Below are 17,551 nucleotides of genomic sequence, written 5' to 3' on the forward strand. Positions count from 1 at the left end.
CAGAGCATCAGCTGCTGCAGAATATGCTGTCCGGCGTCCGCTCCATGATAGGACGCTCCGACGCTGATGCTGATTTGGACGGACGGAGCCCTGCTTCTGCTTGGAGCTTGTCTGAGCAGCGCTGTGCGTTGTGACGACGCGCCGGATTGGAGGGGAGCAGCCGTTCTTCTGCTTATGTAATGCATCGAACGGACGCACATATCGCACGCAGCCAGAGCAGAGCAGCAGCAGCAGGAGCAGCAGCTGGGGCCGCCGCAAAAGCCCCCCAAAACGAATGGATCTATCATATGACCCACCACCACAGAGGACGGAATTATTAACATTACTGAACGCATAGACAGGGGTCAAATAAAAGGATGCAGAGTTGTAATGTCGGCGTTGTAATGTGTCGGGTTGCAGCAGCCTGAAGCTCTCCTCCAGGGCCACCGGGGGCCTGTCCTGCTACTGAAACCGTCTGGAAGCCTGCGGGGAGTCTGACAGCTATTCTGCCGATCCGGCCCGGGGCGCGTCTCTGTCTGTCTCTCCACTGTCTGTCTGGCGGCATAATAACCCAATGCGGGTTTGCGTTAGAAAAGGAATCCCTCGGTAGAATTATTATTTTGTATGCTGTTCGCTGTTGTGCTTGGTTTCGTCTGATCAAACAGCACCATCAGCTGTATAAACATTACAATGGCGGGGCCGGAACAGTCCCAGCAGCAGAAGCAGGTGGAGGAGAAGGCAGAGCACATAGATGATGCTGAGCTGGCCCTGCAGGGCATCAACATGCTGCTCAACAACGGCTTTAAAGAGAGCGATGAGCTGTTCAGAAGATACAGGTACAATATGTCCTTCCTCTTTCATTGTAGCCTATATTATAGTCTAACATTGATTGCTATATCATCATGGCTTAAAACCCAGTAAGACCTGAGGCCGATTCTACAAATGCCTTCTAAATAAGGAGTCCTTACACTTTCAAGATTTTTCAAAAATAGCAGATCTACAAGCTCACAGTGTGCTGTGAGCTTGTAGATCTGCTATTTTTGAATAGCCAACACAAACATGTAAAATGACACAGATGCTTCCCAAGTTTTAATGGGTTAATGGTGAATAACAATGTAGGATACAATTATGTTGAATAGGATTGTTAATCAAATTCAACAATCATATGAAGATCAGAATAGCCTATTACCTTTTTGAATTAGCCATTAGGCTATTAGACAGCTTGGGGAGGACTACAGAAATAGGCTAAATAAAAGATAATCTAGTCTAGAGCCTAGTTTCCCCACTACCACACAGACCTACTGTACTACACCATCCATATAGAACCTATATAATTAAAAAAATAGAAAAGTATAACTCGATTGTTTCCATAGGCTATTTCAATTAAAGTGATGGTGTTTCCTGTGTTCATGACAACTGCACAAATCTGTTCAAGACTATCATGTCCGGATATACTAGCTGTACTTTATAGTCCATTATAGCTACTTCCTGCATGGCGAGGCTGTTATCCTGACCTACAGTATAGATGTCAGCCCTCAGCGTAGCTTTTCCTGGCAATCGTCCATGCAGGCTTTGACAGAGAACAGCACAAATATCAGTTTACAGCACAGAGGTGAGAGTTTGGTCTGTGAGGACACTGGCCCCATCCATCCATCTATATCCACCATGGTCACGTGTGTCTGTGAAAACTCATCAGGGGTCCCATGCAATATGTCCGCTTGGCAAGCTGGCGTTATTGCACGATGGGACCCCTGATACGGTTGGCCTGCATGGGCGAGATGACTTCAAATCAATATCACGATTATTTCTGCCTCATTTACGAGTAATGAGCGATTTATTTGAAAAATAAAATAGTGAAAACCTCAGATCTACAAGCTCACAACAACGCATAAGACTTGCTGTATCTTTTAGCTGAGGACCCGCTGAACCCCCAATAAAGGACCCCTGGGGCTCCCTGGACCCTTACGTTGAGAACCAGTGTTCTATTTTGGACAATGTTGCATTTATGTTGTGTGAAGAAGACGTGGCTAACCTGCAACTCTGCAGATCAAGGTCATTGTACTGTACTCATGTTGTTGTGACACACAACCGTTCCTCATAACAGTTGGAGCGTCTGCCTGGGAATGGAAATAGAAATTCTTGAAATACTCCCTCCCAGGCATCAAGGTCTATTAAATGTGCCTTTGGGAGAAATTGCCACTTTAGAGAGAGCTAATTTTAGCTCTGCTGTTAATCAAGCAGTTATTCTCCTTCTCAATGCTGAGACTGACCACTGGACAGATGGTACACAGTGCCTCGGTCAAGTAGAAATGTGCTCTCTCTGCTTTGTGGTGACATCATGTCACAGCTCCGTTTCTGTGCAGTCAACCCATGCAATTTTTTTTAATCATTAGCCTACACTGTACATAGGGCTGGAGAATTAACCAAATATATATATCGAAACTGATATTTAGAACCAAAAAACGATTATAACCTTTAAACCTTAAAACGTATAATTGAGAAGCACGTTTTTTTCCATTATAAATCAATGAATTGACATGAAAAGATGTGAATAGATAGAAAAACACTTAACCCTGTATTATACTTGGTTGTACATTGATGGTGTACAAAAATAGGCCAAAAAAAGCTTGTAGATCTGCTATTTTTATCATATACCGGTATCTTTTCATTAATCGTAATTAGGACAAAAGTTTGAAATAATCGTGATATTAAATTGAAATCATAGTATCGCCTAGCCCTTCTTGTGCATAAGATGAACTGACGATGACATTTTTAAAATATTCTCCTAATGTTCTCTGTTTAGGACTCACAGTCCACTGATGAGCTTCGGGGCCAGTTTTGTGAGTTTCCTGGTAAGTTACCTCTACAATTTACAGCATCTAATCTTAACCTGGCACACACGCAAGGGAAAAAGATTAGATTTCAACATGAATTAAATCATTAAAAATCAACTGTTTGTCTGCACTTGTGAATATTTAACACATTTGATCTCAATCTCAACAACAAACACCTAAACCTTGCTTACAAACAAGCATAGGGTAATGAACACAGTATACTGTAGGCCATTAAGAAGCGAGCACCACTTATTGATTGTGCACAGTTGTGCCAAAGTCTCATTTAGTTTTCTTTACAATCTCTTTCAATACTTTATAGCAAATACTGCTGAACATATTTTTCATCTAAATCAGGGGCAGATCTATGGGTGGGCCAGGTCCTCCAAGATTGACAGCTTGCACCACAATTCATGAAAACATAATCTCACCGCCTGGATTGCACCAGACGCAGTATCGTCACCTTCAGGTCGCGATGCTGATCGCAGCCACTATAGACCACTGGTTCCCAACCTTTTCTGGATCAGGGCCCACTTGAAAATGGTATCGTAGAGTTTTGCCAAATTATTTGGGGGCCCATTTGCAATACCCTTGTGGCCTACCAGTGGGCCCCAGCCCACAGGTTGAGAATGACTGCTGTAGTGTGTAGACAATGCTTTTAATTCCACCAGACACGCTTCAGACACGCACCAGATGCGGCGAGGTTCGTGCCTGGTCTATTTGAATCATATTGTCAGATTGACAACATCCACTAGTCATTATAATATCTAAGCCTAGAACAACTCAGATTTGTGCAGGCCCAGTCATTAGGCATGTTCTGTATCCGCCACTGATAAAAACAACTCTGTCTATTTAGTTGAGTGGCTCTGATTAATTCGTTTTTGAGTTTGAGTTTTTAATTACTTTTTGAATTTGAGTTTTCCAGTTTGTTTTTAACGAGTTTTTGAGTTTGAGATTTAATGAGCCTTTTTTTTTTCTCATTAGGTTTTTCTGATCCACCATTCAAGTTACAGATAATGCAGAGGAGAAAGACAAGAAAGAAAGAAATTACAATGTTATTTTAACTTTTGTGGGTATTTGGTTGGAGCTTTCACAGACATAACAATCCCTGAATCCTGTTGTTTCATTCCAATGACTGAAGTCAAAATAAAATAATAATAGTAAAACCCTGAAAACAAGAGAAATTAACCATAAACCCTCCACTTTAAAACATGATATTTTTTTTGTAAGGAGATGGGATTACATCATCGTGGACAACTGGCTTGAGTGGGTTTATCGCAGTGTCATGAGCTGTCATAATCCCATTTGTCAAATCCATCATTACATCATTCTTGCCGCTGTTGTCCTTGTTAGTTTTAGTTAATTACCGTAATGAACAAAATCTTCTTCTGAGGAATATTTATTTTGTTGCAGATGAATAGTCTGGGGGGTGGGGTGGTCATCCACAACATGTTGACAGAGCAGCAGGCCCTTGTCACTGCCCCTCATGTCAGGGCACTGGTGTGTTGTGAAGCGAGAGTTGACGTCATCATCTGTCCATAGATGGAAGTTTGCCTCGGAGGGGGTTGAGGGGTGGGTGTGTATGTTCATGATGGCGGGCGTCATAGAGAACATGCGTGATTAGAATGAAACGCTGCAGACGTGTGTGGAGAGAAGGCCAGGGTTTCACGGGCACAGTTCATGCAAACTCAAACACAAAGCTCATGCTTTAGCAAGTTTGAAATTTGCTGCAAGCGTTAAATAGCCATTGAACCATTGTGACTTTGTTTTTAAACGGTGCTGTACAAATATAGTTAATTGAAAGCAATTTAAACCAACTGGAGCTGTCACTCTCACCTACTGCAGTGGTTCTCAACCTGTGGGCCGCATTAATATTCAAAAGTGATTCCAATAAATAAGAACTTACAGTATACTACGCTAGTTCCATTGATCCAAGGTGGAACACCATCGATTGATTGATCGTTAAAATAAATATGCTCTGAAAATGCACGCGGCCCACCCATCTGACCACTTTTATTCATGAAAATGATGTCCCAGATTGTAGCTTTGACACATTTCCATATTGACACAGACACAACCATCACAGCAGTCACTGGGTTCCGCCATTCATTCTTACTGAGAATGGACCATTTGTCCTGGCCTTGATCGTTGTTACATAACGCTGCGTCTCTTCAGTCACAGCACAGTGCATTTGTAATGCCTAATTTATGCTCCGTCGTGTGACAGTGTCATGCGCCGAAAATTGTCAGTTTACAAGCTCACAACACGTCGCGGATGCAACGTGTTGTGAGCTTGTAAATGAGCTATCTTCGTTGCAACACCGTCATACCACAAAGTACAAATCAGGCTTAAGCCTGGTGTGTGAAACATGAGTCAACAGGGACGTGCACAGATAGACTCTAGGTGGTGCTAGAGCACCTGCCCTTTGCCCTCTTGACCAGAAGTGCCCTTTTGAAAAAAAGAAAAAAAAAAGTATTTCTTTTCCCAGTTTACAGCAGGGGTCTTCAACAGGGGGACCGGGACCCCTAGGGGGTCCTCAGAGTTACTACAGGGGGTCCGCCAAATCTTTATGTGATATGATTTTTCTTTTTACCATAACCACTCGAAACCTAGCATCCCTTTTCTGAGGAGAACTTTAGCCAAAAATAGCAGATCTACAAGCCCACAACGCCTCACGCTGCGAGGCGTTGTGGGCTTGTAGATCGGCTATTTTTGGCATAGAGGTATAGGTGACGTGGAAGACCCCTGGTTTACAGTATGTAACCCATGGTGACATCGATCAATTCTGGATTAAAAGCTTCTAATATATTAACAATTCCCCAAAATGTGCGTTGCAATTTTCTTCTATAAATCTCACACTACTAAGGCAGCCGGCGGTTCCACGCGCCGCGCAAGGTGCCCTTTTTTTTTTTCTTGAGCCCCTGCCCCTCAAAATGTCTGTGCACGCCACTGTGAGTCAACATGATAATAGCAATACAATGCCGCATCAGTAGGTTTTTTTTTCATAGCTTGGTTGTGGTTACTTACTTCTCTACACAGTTTAGATCAGTTGTTTTCAAATGTTTTGTGTCTAAAGGCACACCAAAGGTCAAGTCAAAATCTCAAGGGAAACCTGTTTTCATATCCATGCAAAAAATATAACACGTTACTACTATAATTACTAATGCCAAAAGAACCTTAACAAACAATTATATTACAAAAAAAAGATGCCACTGTACTGGGAAATGAGTACTGATAGTAAAATAAATACATAAAGAATTCATAATAAATGTAGTTAATATATAATAATGTGTGGTTGTCACAAAATCCCTAAGCACAACTAGAATTTTCTCCTCTTTGTGATGTTGGTGTCTCAGAATCAGTGATAGTACATTTACTGTACTAAGTACAATTTTGAGGTATACATTTTTACTTTACTGGAGTATTTCCAATTGTCAATACTTTTACTTCTACTCCACTACATCTCAGAGGCAAATATTATACGTCACTACAATTATTTCAAAACTATAGTTACTATATTATTACAAAACATTCTTCAGCTGTTTTGATTGATGCCAATACGTTTGTACTTTTACTCTATTTAATTCTAAATGCCGGACTTTTACTTTAGATTATTTCTACATTGCGGTATTGATACTTTTACTTAAATAAAAAATGGAGTACTTCTTCCATCACTGCTCAGAATGCCATGATGACCTTTGAGGAGGAGAAGATGCAGATGGCGTGCGATGACCTGAGGACCACTGAGAAGCTGTGTGAGAACGACAGCACCGGCGTCATCGAGACAATCAGAAACAAGATCAAGAAGAGCGTAAGTGCAAAAAACAACCGAAGTGAACCCAGAAAACGTTCACATTTGCTGAAAAGTTCTAGGATAACAGGATAGATGCTCAGATGTGTCTCTCCAACTCTGTTTTCAAAAAGCAGGGTTTACTCATGTCATTGATCGCACAACTTAATTAAAAAACTGAAATAAAACAAAAGAAACCAATGAATACTTTTAATACAGATCTGCTCACTGGACATATTTACTTGAATATTCTTTAACTACTTTCAACCTGGCAATCTTTTCACATTTTTCTAAATTCTCAAAATGTGTCACAATTTCTAAAGATTTCTCACAATTTTGTATAATTTCTCAAACATTTTCAAAATTAGCAGATCTACAAGCTCTGTCTGTCCATAACTGTGAGCTTGAACGATTATTTTAACTATTTTTTCATGACACCATTGTACGTATACATTCGGGGTTACTGCATGTATCTTTCTTTCTATTACTGCTGGATAGTGTCCATGGCCTCATCGCTGGCTGTCGGTCCATAATTCACAGCTGTAACACAATTCAGATAACATTGTTTACGGCCCTCATCCTCCGGGCCTAACGATGCTGACAGCAGTGACATCATGCCAAATGAACCCTAAAATTGAATTAAGAGACCCTTGGAAATGTAATCAAGAGATAGGATGAGACGAGAGGGGACTAGTTACTGGTACAGACGTGCCTTTCAGGGACTACCAGGGAGGTCTCTGATCGTTTGGCCCCTGGGGAAAATCTCTATCAGGCTGGGTGTTTATAATGCTCTTGAACGTGTGTGTGTGTGTGTGTGTGTGTGTGTGTGTGTGTGTGTGTGTGTGTGTGTGTGTGTGTGTGTGTGTGTGTGTGTGTGTGTGTGTGTGTGTGTGTGTGTGTGTGTGTGTGTGTGTGTGTGTGTGTGTGTGTGTGTGTGTGTGTGTGTTGGGACTTACTAAGTAACGCATTACTGTAATACAACGACATTTTAGGGTTACTAGTAGTGTACTAATACTTCAGTAACAACATTACAGTTACTGAAATGTAAATGGACTCTTTACTCTTTATGTGAAAATAGTAGACTACTTCAGAGGATTAAAGGTTTATTATGATCCGACTTAGCATGAGCTTTTAGATTTGCTATTAGGGCCTAAGGTATGGTTAGTCATGTACTGGTGATGAGTATAGTTTTGGTGTGTCTGTGTCATAGATGGACTCTCAGAGATCTATGTGTTTTGGTGTGTCTGTATCATAGATGGACTCTCAGAGATCAGGAGTGGTGGTGGTGGACCGCCTCCAGAGACAGATCATCGTCGCTGACTGTCAGGTCTATCTGGCTGTGCTCTCCTTTGTCAAGCAGGAGCTCTCAGGTACAGTGAACCTGATGCAACCACAAATATCTGGGAACAAGTGCTGAATCTCTGGTGTTGATTTACAACATTAGAGATTCAAGATTTGTATTTGTTACATCCCATATACAGGTATATGAGTGTGTGCGTGCGTGTGTGCGTGCGTGCATGTGTGCGTGCGTGCGTGCATGTGTGCGCGCGCGCGCGTGTGTGTGTGTGTGTGTGTGTGTGTGTGTGTGTGTGTGTGTGTGTGTAACTGGCAATAGGCCATAATAAGCCTGATTGCCTGTTGGAAAAAGCTGTCCCGGTTTCTCTCCATCTGGCAGGAGTACCGCTTGCCAAAACAGTCCATGGTTGGGGTGGGGTCTTAGATAATCCTACAGGCTTTATTGACACATCAATCAATGGATACATCCTGGATGGAGAGAATCTCACATCCACTGATGCTCTGGTGGACTGTCCATGCCACCCTCTGCAGTCCTTTGCTGTTGAGGGCAGTGATGATTAGTGATTTTTACATCTCATTTACTATCAGTACTACATTTTTCATTTACAGCATACATCAAAGGAGGCTGGATCCTCCGTAAGGCCTGGAAGATGTACAACAAGTGCCACAGTGACATTAGCCAGCTCCAGGAATCCTGTCAGAGGAGATCCTCCGTTGACCAGGAGGCCGTCTCGCCGGACAACGCCAACTACAACGCCCCGGTGGAGAACGGAGTCACGCTGGAGGCCCTGGACCGACTCAAAGGATCCGTCAGCTTCGGCTATGGCCTCTTCCACCTGTGCATCTCTATGGTGCCTCCGCACCTGCTCAAGATCATCAATCTGCTGGGCTTCCCCGGGGATCGTCACCAGGGCCTGTCTTCTCTTATGTACGCCAGCGAGAGCAAGGACATGAAGGCACCCTTGGCCACGTGAGTAGACGGACCAACAGAAGCAAGAGGAAGCATGAGGAAATTAGAGAGAAGACAGGAGAGCGAGAAGTTTGACTGTGAACTGTGCAACAGACAGGGGAGTGATAGTATACCGTTGCAGTTTATAGATACATTTAAAAAAAATAATACCAGCACGAGGAGGAACTTGCAACATCTTAAGTAGCAAAAACAACAATACTTGTTAAGCCTGCGACGCATTGTGAGCTTGTAGATCTGCTATTTTGGGTGCTTGACACCGTTGTGCAACTAAGTATAAAACAGGTTTTACCTGTCCTAGAAGAATGAGAACAAACTGAGCATCTGTCTTCGATTGTTTATAATCCCTCGGCTCTCAGCATGTTTTATAGGTCATGCCAGTGTTTACTCATGTTCTACTTCTTGATCGATTGTGCTCCTTCTTACTCTTCTTGAATACACTGTCCTTGACGGAATAGGACATTTTCAGGATACCGGATTTTCGGCAATTGTAAACATAGTTAATGGCACAGCATAGCACAGTGGCCCAAACCACTACAGGCTGTCTATATTGTGCGCACACTTGACTGACAGATGGTATTGGGGGATGTCCTCTCACATATAGCTTTCCTGATTTGTTCTCTCACAGTGTTTGAATTACTGATAGCAGACAGTGATATGAAATGTATGTTACTTACTACAGGAAAAAAGGCCCTGAAAACCTACTTCCAAATGACAATGAAATACTGTATGTACATAGACCCATATAAACACCAAGTATTGAAGTAGATTTTTGGAATTCCTTGGGACCTTGCACAAAAAAACGAAACAAAACACAAGTTGACTACAGAAGCAAGTTATTTGATTGATTGATTGAATTCTTTATTAACACGTTTGTTAACAGTACAGGTATTTGAGGCATTGTCTAATAAGCAAAATATTAGACAATGGCCTTAACATACATTGTTTCAGTTTGGTGGTTACATACAGCTAGTCATCAAAATGTATGTATGTAGTATGATGATGAATACTGTACTTGAATTCGCAGTTTAACTGAGAGCTAACATGCATCATTGAGTTCAACCTGGAGTCCCTATTTTGGATGAAATCAATTAAAAAGTAGGTCGCCTGATGGAGGGGAAAGGAACTGGTTGGAATATAAACGTGTTCCTTCCACGCACTACGTCCTACCGGGGAAACTCCCCCCTGTCAGGTCATAAGAAGGCTTGTTAACTCTCATTCATTGAAGGAGGCATGAGCTCGGCTCTCCCTAGGCTGGCAGAGGGAGTGTAGCGCCCAGGATTACTTAGACAATTGGCACTGGGTGAAAAAAACGGGGTTGCAAAATCGTGGGATAAAAATGTAGTTAAAAAAAAAAAGTAGCAAAAATAGCCGATCCACAACGCGTCGCATGTGGATTGGCTATTTTATCCCCCTTTTCCCTTTTTGAAATAGAGCTTACTTTAAGTGGTTAAGCATGTATTATATACCGGTACATACAATATGAAGACATTTTCACTATTCTGGGCTCATGCATGAATTCAGTCATATAATAAGCATTTCCTCTGTGTGTTTTCTCAGGCTGGCTCTCCTGTGGTACCACACTGTAGTGCTGCCTTTCTTTGCTCTGGATGGGTCTGACACTCACGCAGGCCTGTTAGAGGCCAAAGCCATTCTACTGAGAAAGTCAGTGGTGTACCCCAACTCATCCCTCTTCATGTTCTTCAGAGGACGGGTTCAAAGGCTAGAGGTATACACACTGAGGAGTTATGTTATGTACATATAATGTTAATCATCCAAATTATAAGATCAAACCAGGCTCGTCTCAAGCTATATCACATCCCTGCATTAAGTTTCATAGATGACATAGTATAAGTTAAGAATACAATTTGATATTGTAGTTTGGCATTTCGTGGCTCAACTATGCCTACTATTATGTAATTGATAATCCTGACAGTTGATTTATCAGCCATGATAAATCATGTTCAGTTATCTACATTGGCTTAGTGTTCATGGAGGTAATGGACTAACTAAATATATTAACATGTTTGTTTCTGTCCTCTGTCTTCTTTATCCTCAGTGCCATATTAACAGTGCTCTGGCTTCCTTCCACGATGCATTAGAACTTGCATCCGACCAAAGAGAGATTCAGCATGTATGTCTGTATGAGATAGGTACATGCTTTCCCTTTCAAAGTTCTTTTTATTGTGTTTTCAGTCTTTACGAAAGACTGGAAAGTCAGTGCAATGATCAGGTCAAAAGGTGTACACATATGTTACGGCTGTTTAAATTTGTCTAAGGCTCCCATCTTAAAGCTCACACCCAAACTTTAAATACAAACATGTAGGCTACGTGCACACATCCACACTCAGAGCAATAATAACAAGACTACTCTAAGAAAAGCTAGTTAAGCCTGACCCAGATACATGCCATTGTGTATAAGTGTTCTTATGAAATGCTGGATTGCTTTGAATTTGAAACGACGTAATACAGGAAGTGGTGACAGTTGGCCAGTGTACTGTGGGAAGAGGTCAGTCAGATTGTTGAATGTCATTGGGTGACAACCACATAGAAACCGTTTTCTCTGTGGAGAATATTGTTAACAAACTAGCCATTGTTGATGTGAAATTAATCGAGATTGAGCCACAGCATGGCCTTTGTTTTACTGTATATGTGAAATAGGGATAATTTCCAGACACGTCACAATAGTCTGGAGGGATGATTGTGCTGCAATTGGCTAGTTTGTTGTTAGGCCAACCAGCAGTCTATCAGTCTATACATCTGTGGTGCACGGTGCATGTGCAGGGAACAGATAATTCAGTCATGCATGTGTGTTTCAATAATGGGGGCAGCCCCTGTGTTTGGCAAAAAAAAGGAAACAAATGTTAAACTTTGTAAAGGACAAATGTCTAATAATAAGAAAGTATGTAAAATAAGTAAAAGTAAAAACAAAAAAGAAAGAAGGATATTGAAAAGGAACTCCTAGTCTTATCAAATGTTAGCCTCAGAGCCACAAATAGCATTTTTAATCTTTTAGAGGTTCATGTTTAAAATCATATTCTGATGATCCAGTGAGAGGATGTGGGTGGATCAGCTTCCTTCCACCTTAAAATTACTGCATGGTGTGCTAAAAGAGAGGCAACAGGAATGATGTCCCCCTACGGGTAACTGTATACCCTGCAGAACCGTCCCAATGATGGAAACAAGAGCATGCAGTTGGTAATCGGCAGTACTATTGAGAGGGCTATAAAATATGCTTTTCCAAAATCCATCTAATCTAGGGCATAGACAAATTTGGGGATACATCTTAGTGGCTGACTGCATGCCTTCTTGTGATTAAACAAGTTATTTTTTCTTAATTTTATCCTTTGTTTCAGGGTGGTGCAGTATGATAGAGATGAGCTTTGAAGATGGCTTCAGGTCATTTGAGAGGCTGAAGAATGAGTCGCGCTGGTCACAGTGTTACTATGCCTACCTGACTGGAGGTAACAACTATGTGACAGGAAGTTTGAAGCTGTATGAAATAATGCTGTTGTTTGCTTTCTGATCGATTGTCAGTTAATTAACTATTTGTTTTGATTACAACTGTATGTCATTTGATATTATGTTTTGGTTTCAGTGTGCCAGGGTGCAGCAGGTGATCTGGATGGCGCGAGCGGCGTTTTCAAAGACGTACAGAAACTGTTCAAGAGGAAGAACAACCAGATTGAGCAGTTTGCCCTGAAGAGGGTGAGCTTAATCTACAGTACATGTTGCTTTTTAGCTTGGTGTTACTTTGAGATCTAAATGAGAAACCTTTATTGGCAGGTGTATAGAGTCATGAGAACAAGAAAACAGCCAGCCATTGAGTAATGAATGTCTTTTCACATAGAGCAACGGACGCGTTTCAACCCTAATTGGTCCGATTAGGTTGAAACGCATCCGTTGCTCTGTCTGGGTGAGGCAAAATAAATCTATGTGAAAAGGACATTCATTGAGTGCTGGCTGTTTTCTTGTTCTTATGATATTGTTGGGCTGTGCACCTTGAGACCTTTGTTTTAATTTTGAGTGCTGCGGGCATTCTGCTTTGCAGTTCTTTCTCTCAGGTGCGTAGAGTCAAACATATTTAACTATATATATATAACTTATTATAAAAATGTCAAACTTGTTCCAGTATTGTCTTACCGGGTGCGTTGTCTAGAAAGGTTCTTTATACAGCCAGCAGGTAGGTAGGCAGGTTTATGAACTGTCCATAGTCCACCAATTTGAAGTTGAAAGGGCTTATATAGGAGGGGGGCATGGTTGATTAAATGAATATCAAAATCAAATATTGAAATATGAAATCGAGCAACTTAAAAAACTGTCTGGGGTACACACAAAAGTCAGAGTAGACATGAAATGATTTTTAAGTGAAATAGCCCTTAAAGCCTGATTTATACTTCATTGTACGAAGTTGACAGGTGTCCCATGCCAAAAATAGCCGATCTACAAGCTCACAACATGTAAATTAAGCATTATGTTGAGATTTGTCACCACAAGTGATCATTACAAAAAACAAATAAAAAAAAACATTTAATAATTATGGATTTTATTTATAATACACTCTACATCTGTGAAAATCTCAAAGTGCTACAATAGGCAATTGCATAAAAAAAGAATCCTCACACCATTACATTTAAAACATTTAAACACAAACCATTTAAAACATGAGAGCATAAAGCCTAGAGGTAAAACCAGTGTTGATAAAACAAAAGGTAGGTCTTAAGTCCTCTCTTTTTTTCCTTTCTTTGACTTGCACCAGGCTGAGAGGCTGAGGAAGACAGTCCTGTCCAGAGAGCTGTGCATCCTGGGTGTCATTGAGGTGCTTTACCTGTGGAAGGCTCTTCAGAACTGCTCCTCCTCTAAACTGCAGATGATGAATCAGGGTAAATGTCACCGTAAAAGATCCAGTACTGTAGCGGTTCTCAAAGTGGGGTCCTTGAAGAGGTTATAGGAGGTCCCCAGCAAAATTAGTCATCATCACAATCAGTTTAACCACTTTTTCTATTATTTTATACTACAGCTATAAAAAATGATCCGATTTAGAACACAAATATTTTCAGATTGGGGGTCCGTGGTCAAATATGTATCAATTCAGGTGTCCTGAATGTTTGAGAACTACTACTGTGCTGAACCAGGCATTGGAAAGGCAAATGTATACTTTACCACGTTGTACGACCAAAAATTATGTTTAATCAGTTGATTTTTTGGTCGTTCGACAAAGTATTGGAACAGTTTTTGAACTCTGAGCAGCTGTGATTTGCTGTTGTGTTGTTGTGTTGGGTTATTGGCCTCTCTGTTCCAGTGTTACAGTGTGGTTATTGGCAGTGGTGGAAAAAGTACTCAAATGTTTTACTTAAGTAAAATTATCAATACAACAATGTAGAAATACTCTGTTACAAGTCAAAGTCCCTTATTCAAAGTTTACTTAAGTAAAAGTACTAAAGTATTGGCATCAAAATATACTTAAAGTACCAAAAGTAAAACTACTCATTATGCAGAATGTCCCATTTCACAAATGTTCAAATGTTTTTGAAAATAACAGATCTACAAGCTTACAACGCGTAAGCACTCCAGTAAAGTAAAAAAATACCTAAAAACTGTACTTGAGTAAATGTACTTGGTTACTTTCCACCACTGGTTACAGTGTGGTTATTGTCCTCTGGCTGTCTGTTCCAGTGTTACAGAGTTTAGACGAGGCGTCATGCAGGGGTCTGAAACATCTCCTCCTCGGCGCTATTCACAAATGTCATGGAAACATAAAAGATGCTGTCCAGGTACGAGTTCACATTGGAAAAACTAATCAGCGACATTGATTTTAATATTATGAATATTAACTATGTATCAACATTCACTTCCTCTCTCTCTCTCTCTTCCAGTCATTTCAGCTGGCGGCTAGAGACGAGTACGGACGACAGATCAACTCTTACGTACAGCCGTATTCTGTTTATGAGCTGGGATGTGTGCTCCTCGCCCAACCTGAGGTAAAGCCTCTTCCGAGTACTGTGAGTCATTTGGTAATTTCTGATTACTGAGTTACAGCACAACTCGAGAAAGTTCTGCTCGCCAAATAGTATGGAATTTAATACAGAACCTGTAGTGAGTATTCCAGCAAAGGCCTTCCTCAGATATCCTTGGCGTGCGTGTACTTCTTCAAGCTTGCTGGGTATTATTATTTTACAGCAACCTTCTTTAGCTGTTTGGATATGCATTTAGTTTTTCATGATAGTGTATTTTATTGACTTACAGTGACCTACAGTATTAAAAAAAAAATAGAATTTTATATTTGAATAGTAATGATGTCAATGCTTACCTTACTAATTCAGTGCTTCTCTTGTAATCCAGACTGTGGGGAAGGGGAGATCACTGCTTCTTCAAGCAAAGGTAACATTTAAATGGCATTCACAGACATTACACAATTTAGCATATTGTCGTTGTCATATGACAAAGTATAAAATAGGGCATTCATTCATGAACAAAAAAGAATAGAAATATGAAATCTGGAGATACACCGGGTTTCTGCCAAGGGGCAAGGCTTGGATATTTACGATGAGGCCAACACGGAAGCTTATGAATGGCCAGAGTGAGGCACTGTTTTACCCTGCGCCGACCTGCAGTGTCAGAAAGAATTTATTTTAACGCAAGTGAATGGGTTTTTGACAAACTTTAGACTAGATTTTCTTACCGTAATAAAAATTGTCATAAATTCTATATGCTTCCAGTCGCTAGTTTAAAGTCTCCTTTCAATCATCATGATATGCGTTTTGCTAAATTATGGTCCCATTTATTCTAAAATTGACGATAAAGTAGGCTATGCTCCAGGAGGGGCGGGATGATTTGATTGACAACCTACACAACCAATAGCATTCATTCCCCGCCCTACTCTTGATTGACAAGCTACCCAACCAATAGCATTTTTGGGGGTTGTTTTCCGGTTCGCTGGTCACGTGTCTGGTCTCAACCAATAGCGTTTGAGTTCCGGTGTGGCCAACTGTATATATTAACGATGGAGGAATGCACGTTTCTGAACTATCGGCTTCATTTTCGTTCTGTAGAAAGCAGGGGAGTGGCTTTGTCCATTCTTTTTTACAGTCTATGGTTTCTGCCTGACAACTATATGTATATATCGTCTCTGTCGGGAGGAAACATGTCCAAAAGCATTACTTGAAATGGGAAAAATAACCTGTGTTCCAATGTAGTTATTATTTAATCACAAACTCTTGTTAATACTTTCCATTGGTTCAATATTTATAAAACCACAGACACACTGACCTCTTTCACTTTCAAAAAATCCAATCTCTCAAAAAAAATTCTGACTGGAGTCTATAATACTTTATGTGTTTTATTCTTTGGCTCTTAGGACGATTACACCGGCTACGACTTTGAGAACAGGCTCCATGTGCGCATCCATTCAGCCCTGGCCTCATTGAAGGAAGTGGTGCCGCAGTGACCCCAGGAAAGGAATCTACCATATGACCCAAGCTATGCTTTTAATGGACAGGCTTTCCATTTTAAAGTGTTCACATCCAAATGTCGTAGTTAACAGTTTCACATAATGGTAACAGTTCTTCTCATTGACTTGCGTTTTTGAGGATTTTAGTCATACCCCCCTTCCCTTCGGTAAACCATTCAGTACAGAAGAAAATAAGCCTTGAAATGAAATCATCTCACAAATTGGTTCCTTTACTGTACCTTGAATAGTGGAAAACTGGTGGTTGTGTTTTTCACATAGAAAAAAAAAAGAATGAACAAGCTGAACTGTAATCCTATTAACCTAATAATAATGAAATATAATGAATTGCCAGTAATTCACCAGGGTCATATTAAATAACAAGATAATACATATTTTTAGCAATCCACATTGGAATCATTGAAGTGCACTTTCCCTACCCACTAGGGAAATATTTTTAAATTTTAATACCTGACTCTACTCAATATTACTTACAGTATGTTACAATATCCTACTGTCTGACTAGTTTAATGGCAGTTTCTTAGAAATAGTGTCTCTTACTTGTAATTTCCAACTCTTTGTTTTGTTTTGTCTTAGTCCGGTGAATTGACCCACGGCATGAGGAGGCTTCGTTATTGGACATGGGCCACTCATATTTATGCCTGGGGAGCATATCAAAACATTGCTCTTTATAAATTACCATGTAATTATAGCACAATTGATTAAATTCCATTGGTTTGGGCAAATAGCAGTGCATAAAGTTGATTATGCTTGTGGTATATTTTAACACACCACAGACATGAATACATTGCTATGTAGTATTACTCGCTTCCATGTAGTGTCTTGTATAAAATACCTGTGCCCTTCAACAGACTTCAATATAGCCAAATAGTTTTTGTTCATTTGAAAATGATGGCCATTGATCCGTGCACTGTGCATGGTGTGACTTAGACAATACTTTATGAAATGTATCTATATACACCTATCCCCAGATTAAAATTAACAGAGTTAAATTAACACTCCAGACTTAACTTGGAAAGTGTAAAACTAGATCAGCAAGGGTACATTTTTACACTTTCAGAGTACAATTAACACTGGATTTTACAGTGTACATTTGGTATCAACATGGATTCCGTACTGTTAACAGTTACTATGAAAAGGTGCTGCTTAAGGTCAGCATTACGAATGCATAATACTAGTAACCTATTTTGATAGTATTTTTAGTGCAACCAGGCTTTTCT

General features: G+C 40.5%; 1 protein-coding gene across 1 annotated transcript; it reads left to right on the top strand.

The window, feature by feature from the left end:
• The first annotated feature begins 634 nt into the window (after positions 1-634).
• On the top strand, positions 635-17,279 carry ttc39c (tetratricopeptide repeat domain 39C). Its single transcript, XM_084066940.1, has 14 exons — positions 635-815; positions 2,783-2,831; positions 6,493-6,621; positions 7,856-7,970; positions 8,506-8,866; positions 10,424-10,592; positions 10,923-11,016; positions 12,220-12,327; positions 12,462-12,571; positions 13,623-13,746; positions 14,540-14,637; positions 14,740-14,844; positions 15,206-15,244; positions 16,221-17,279. Exons 1-14 carry the CDS (start codon positions 670-672, stop codon positions 16,308-16,310), a joined length of 1,737 nt encoding a protein of 578 aa, XP_083923066.1. The 5' UTR covers positions 635-669; the 3' UTR covers positions 16,311-17,279.
• The last annotated feature ends 272 nt before the right edge of the window (positions 17,280-17,551 follow it).

Source organism: Gymnoscopelus microlampas, assembly GCF_963454915.1.
Source record: "Gymnoscopelus microlampas genome assembly, chromosome: 9".
NCBI classification, from domain to species: domain Eukaryota; kingdom Metazoa; phylum Chordata; class Actinopteri; order Myctophiformes; family Myctophidae; genus Gymnoscopelus; species Gymnoscopelus microlampas.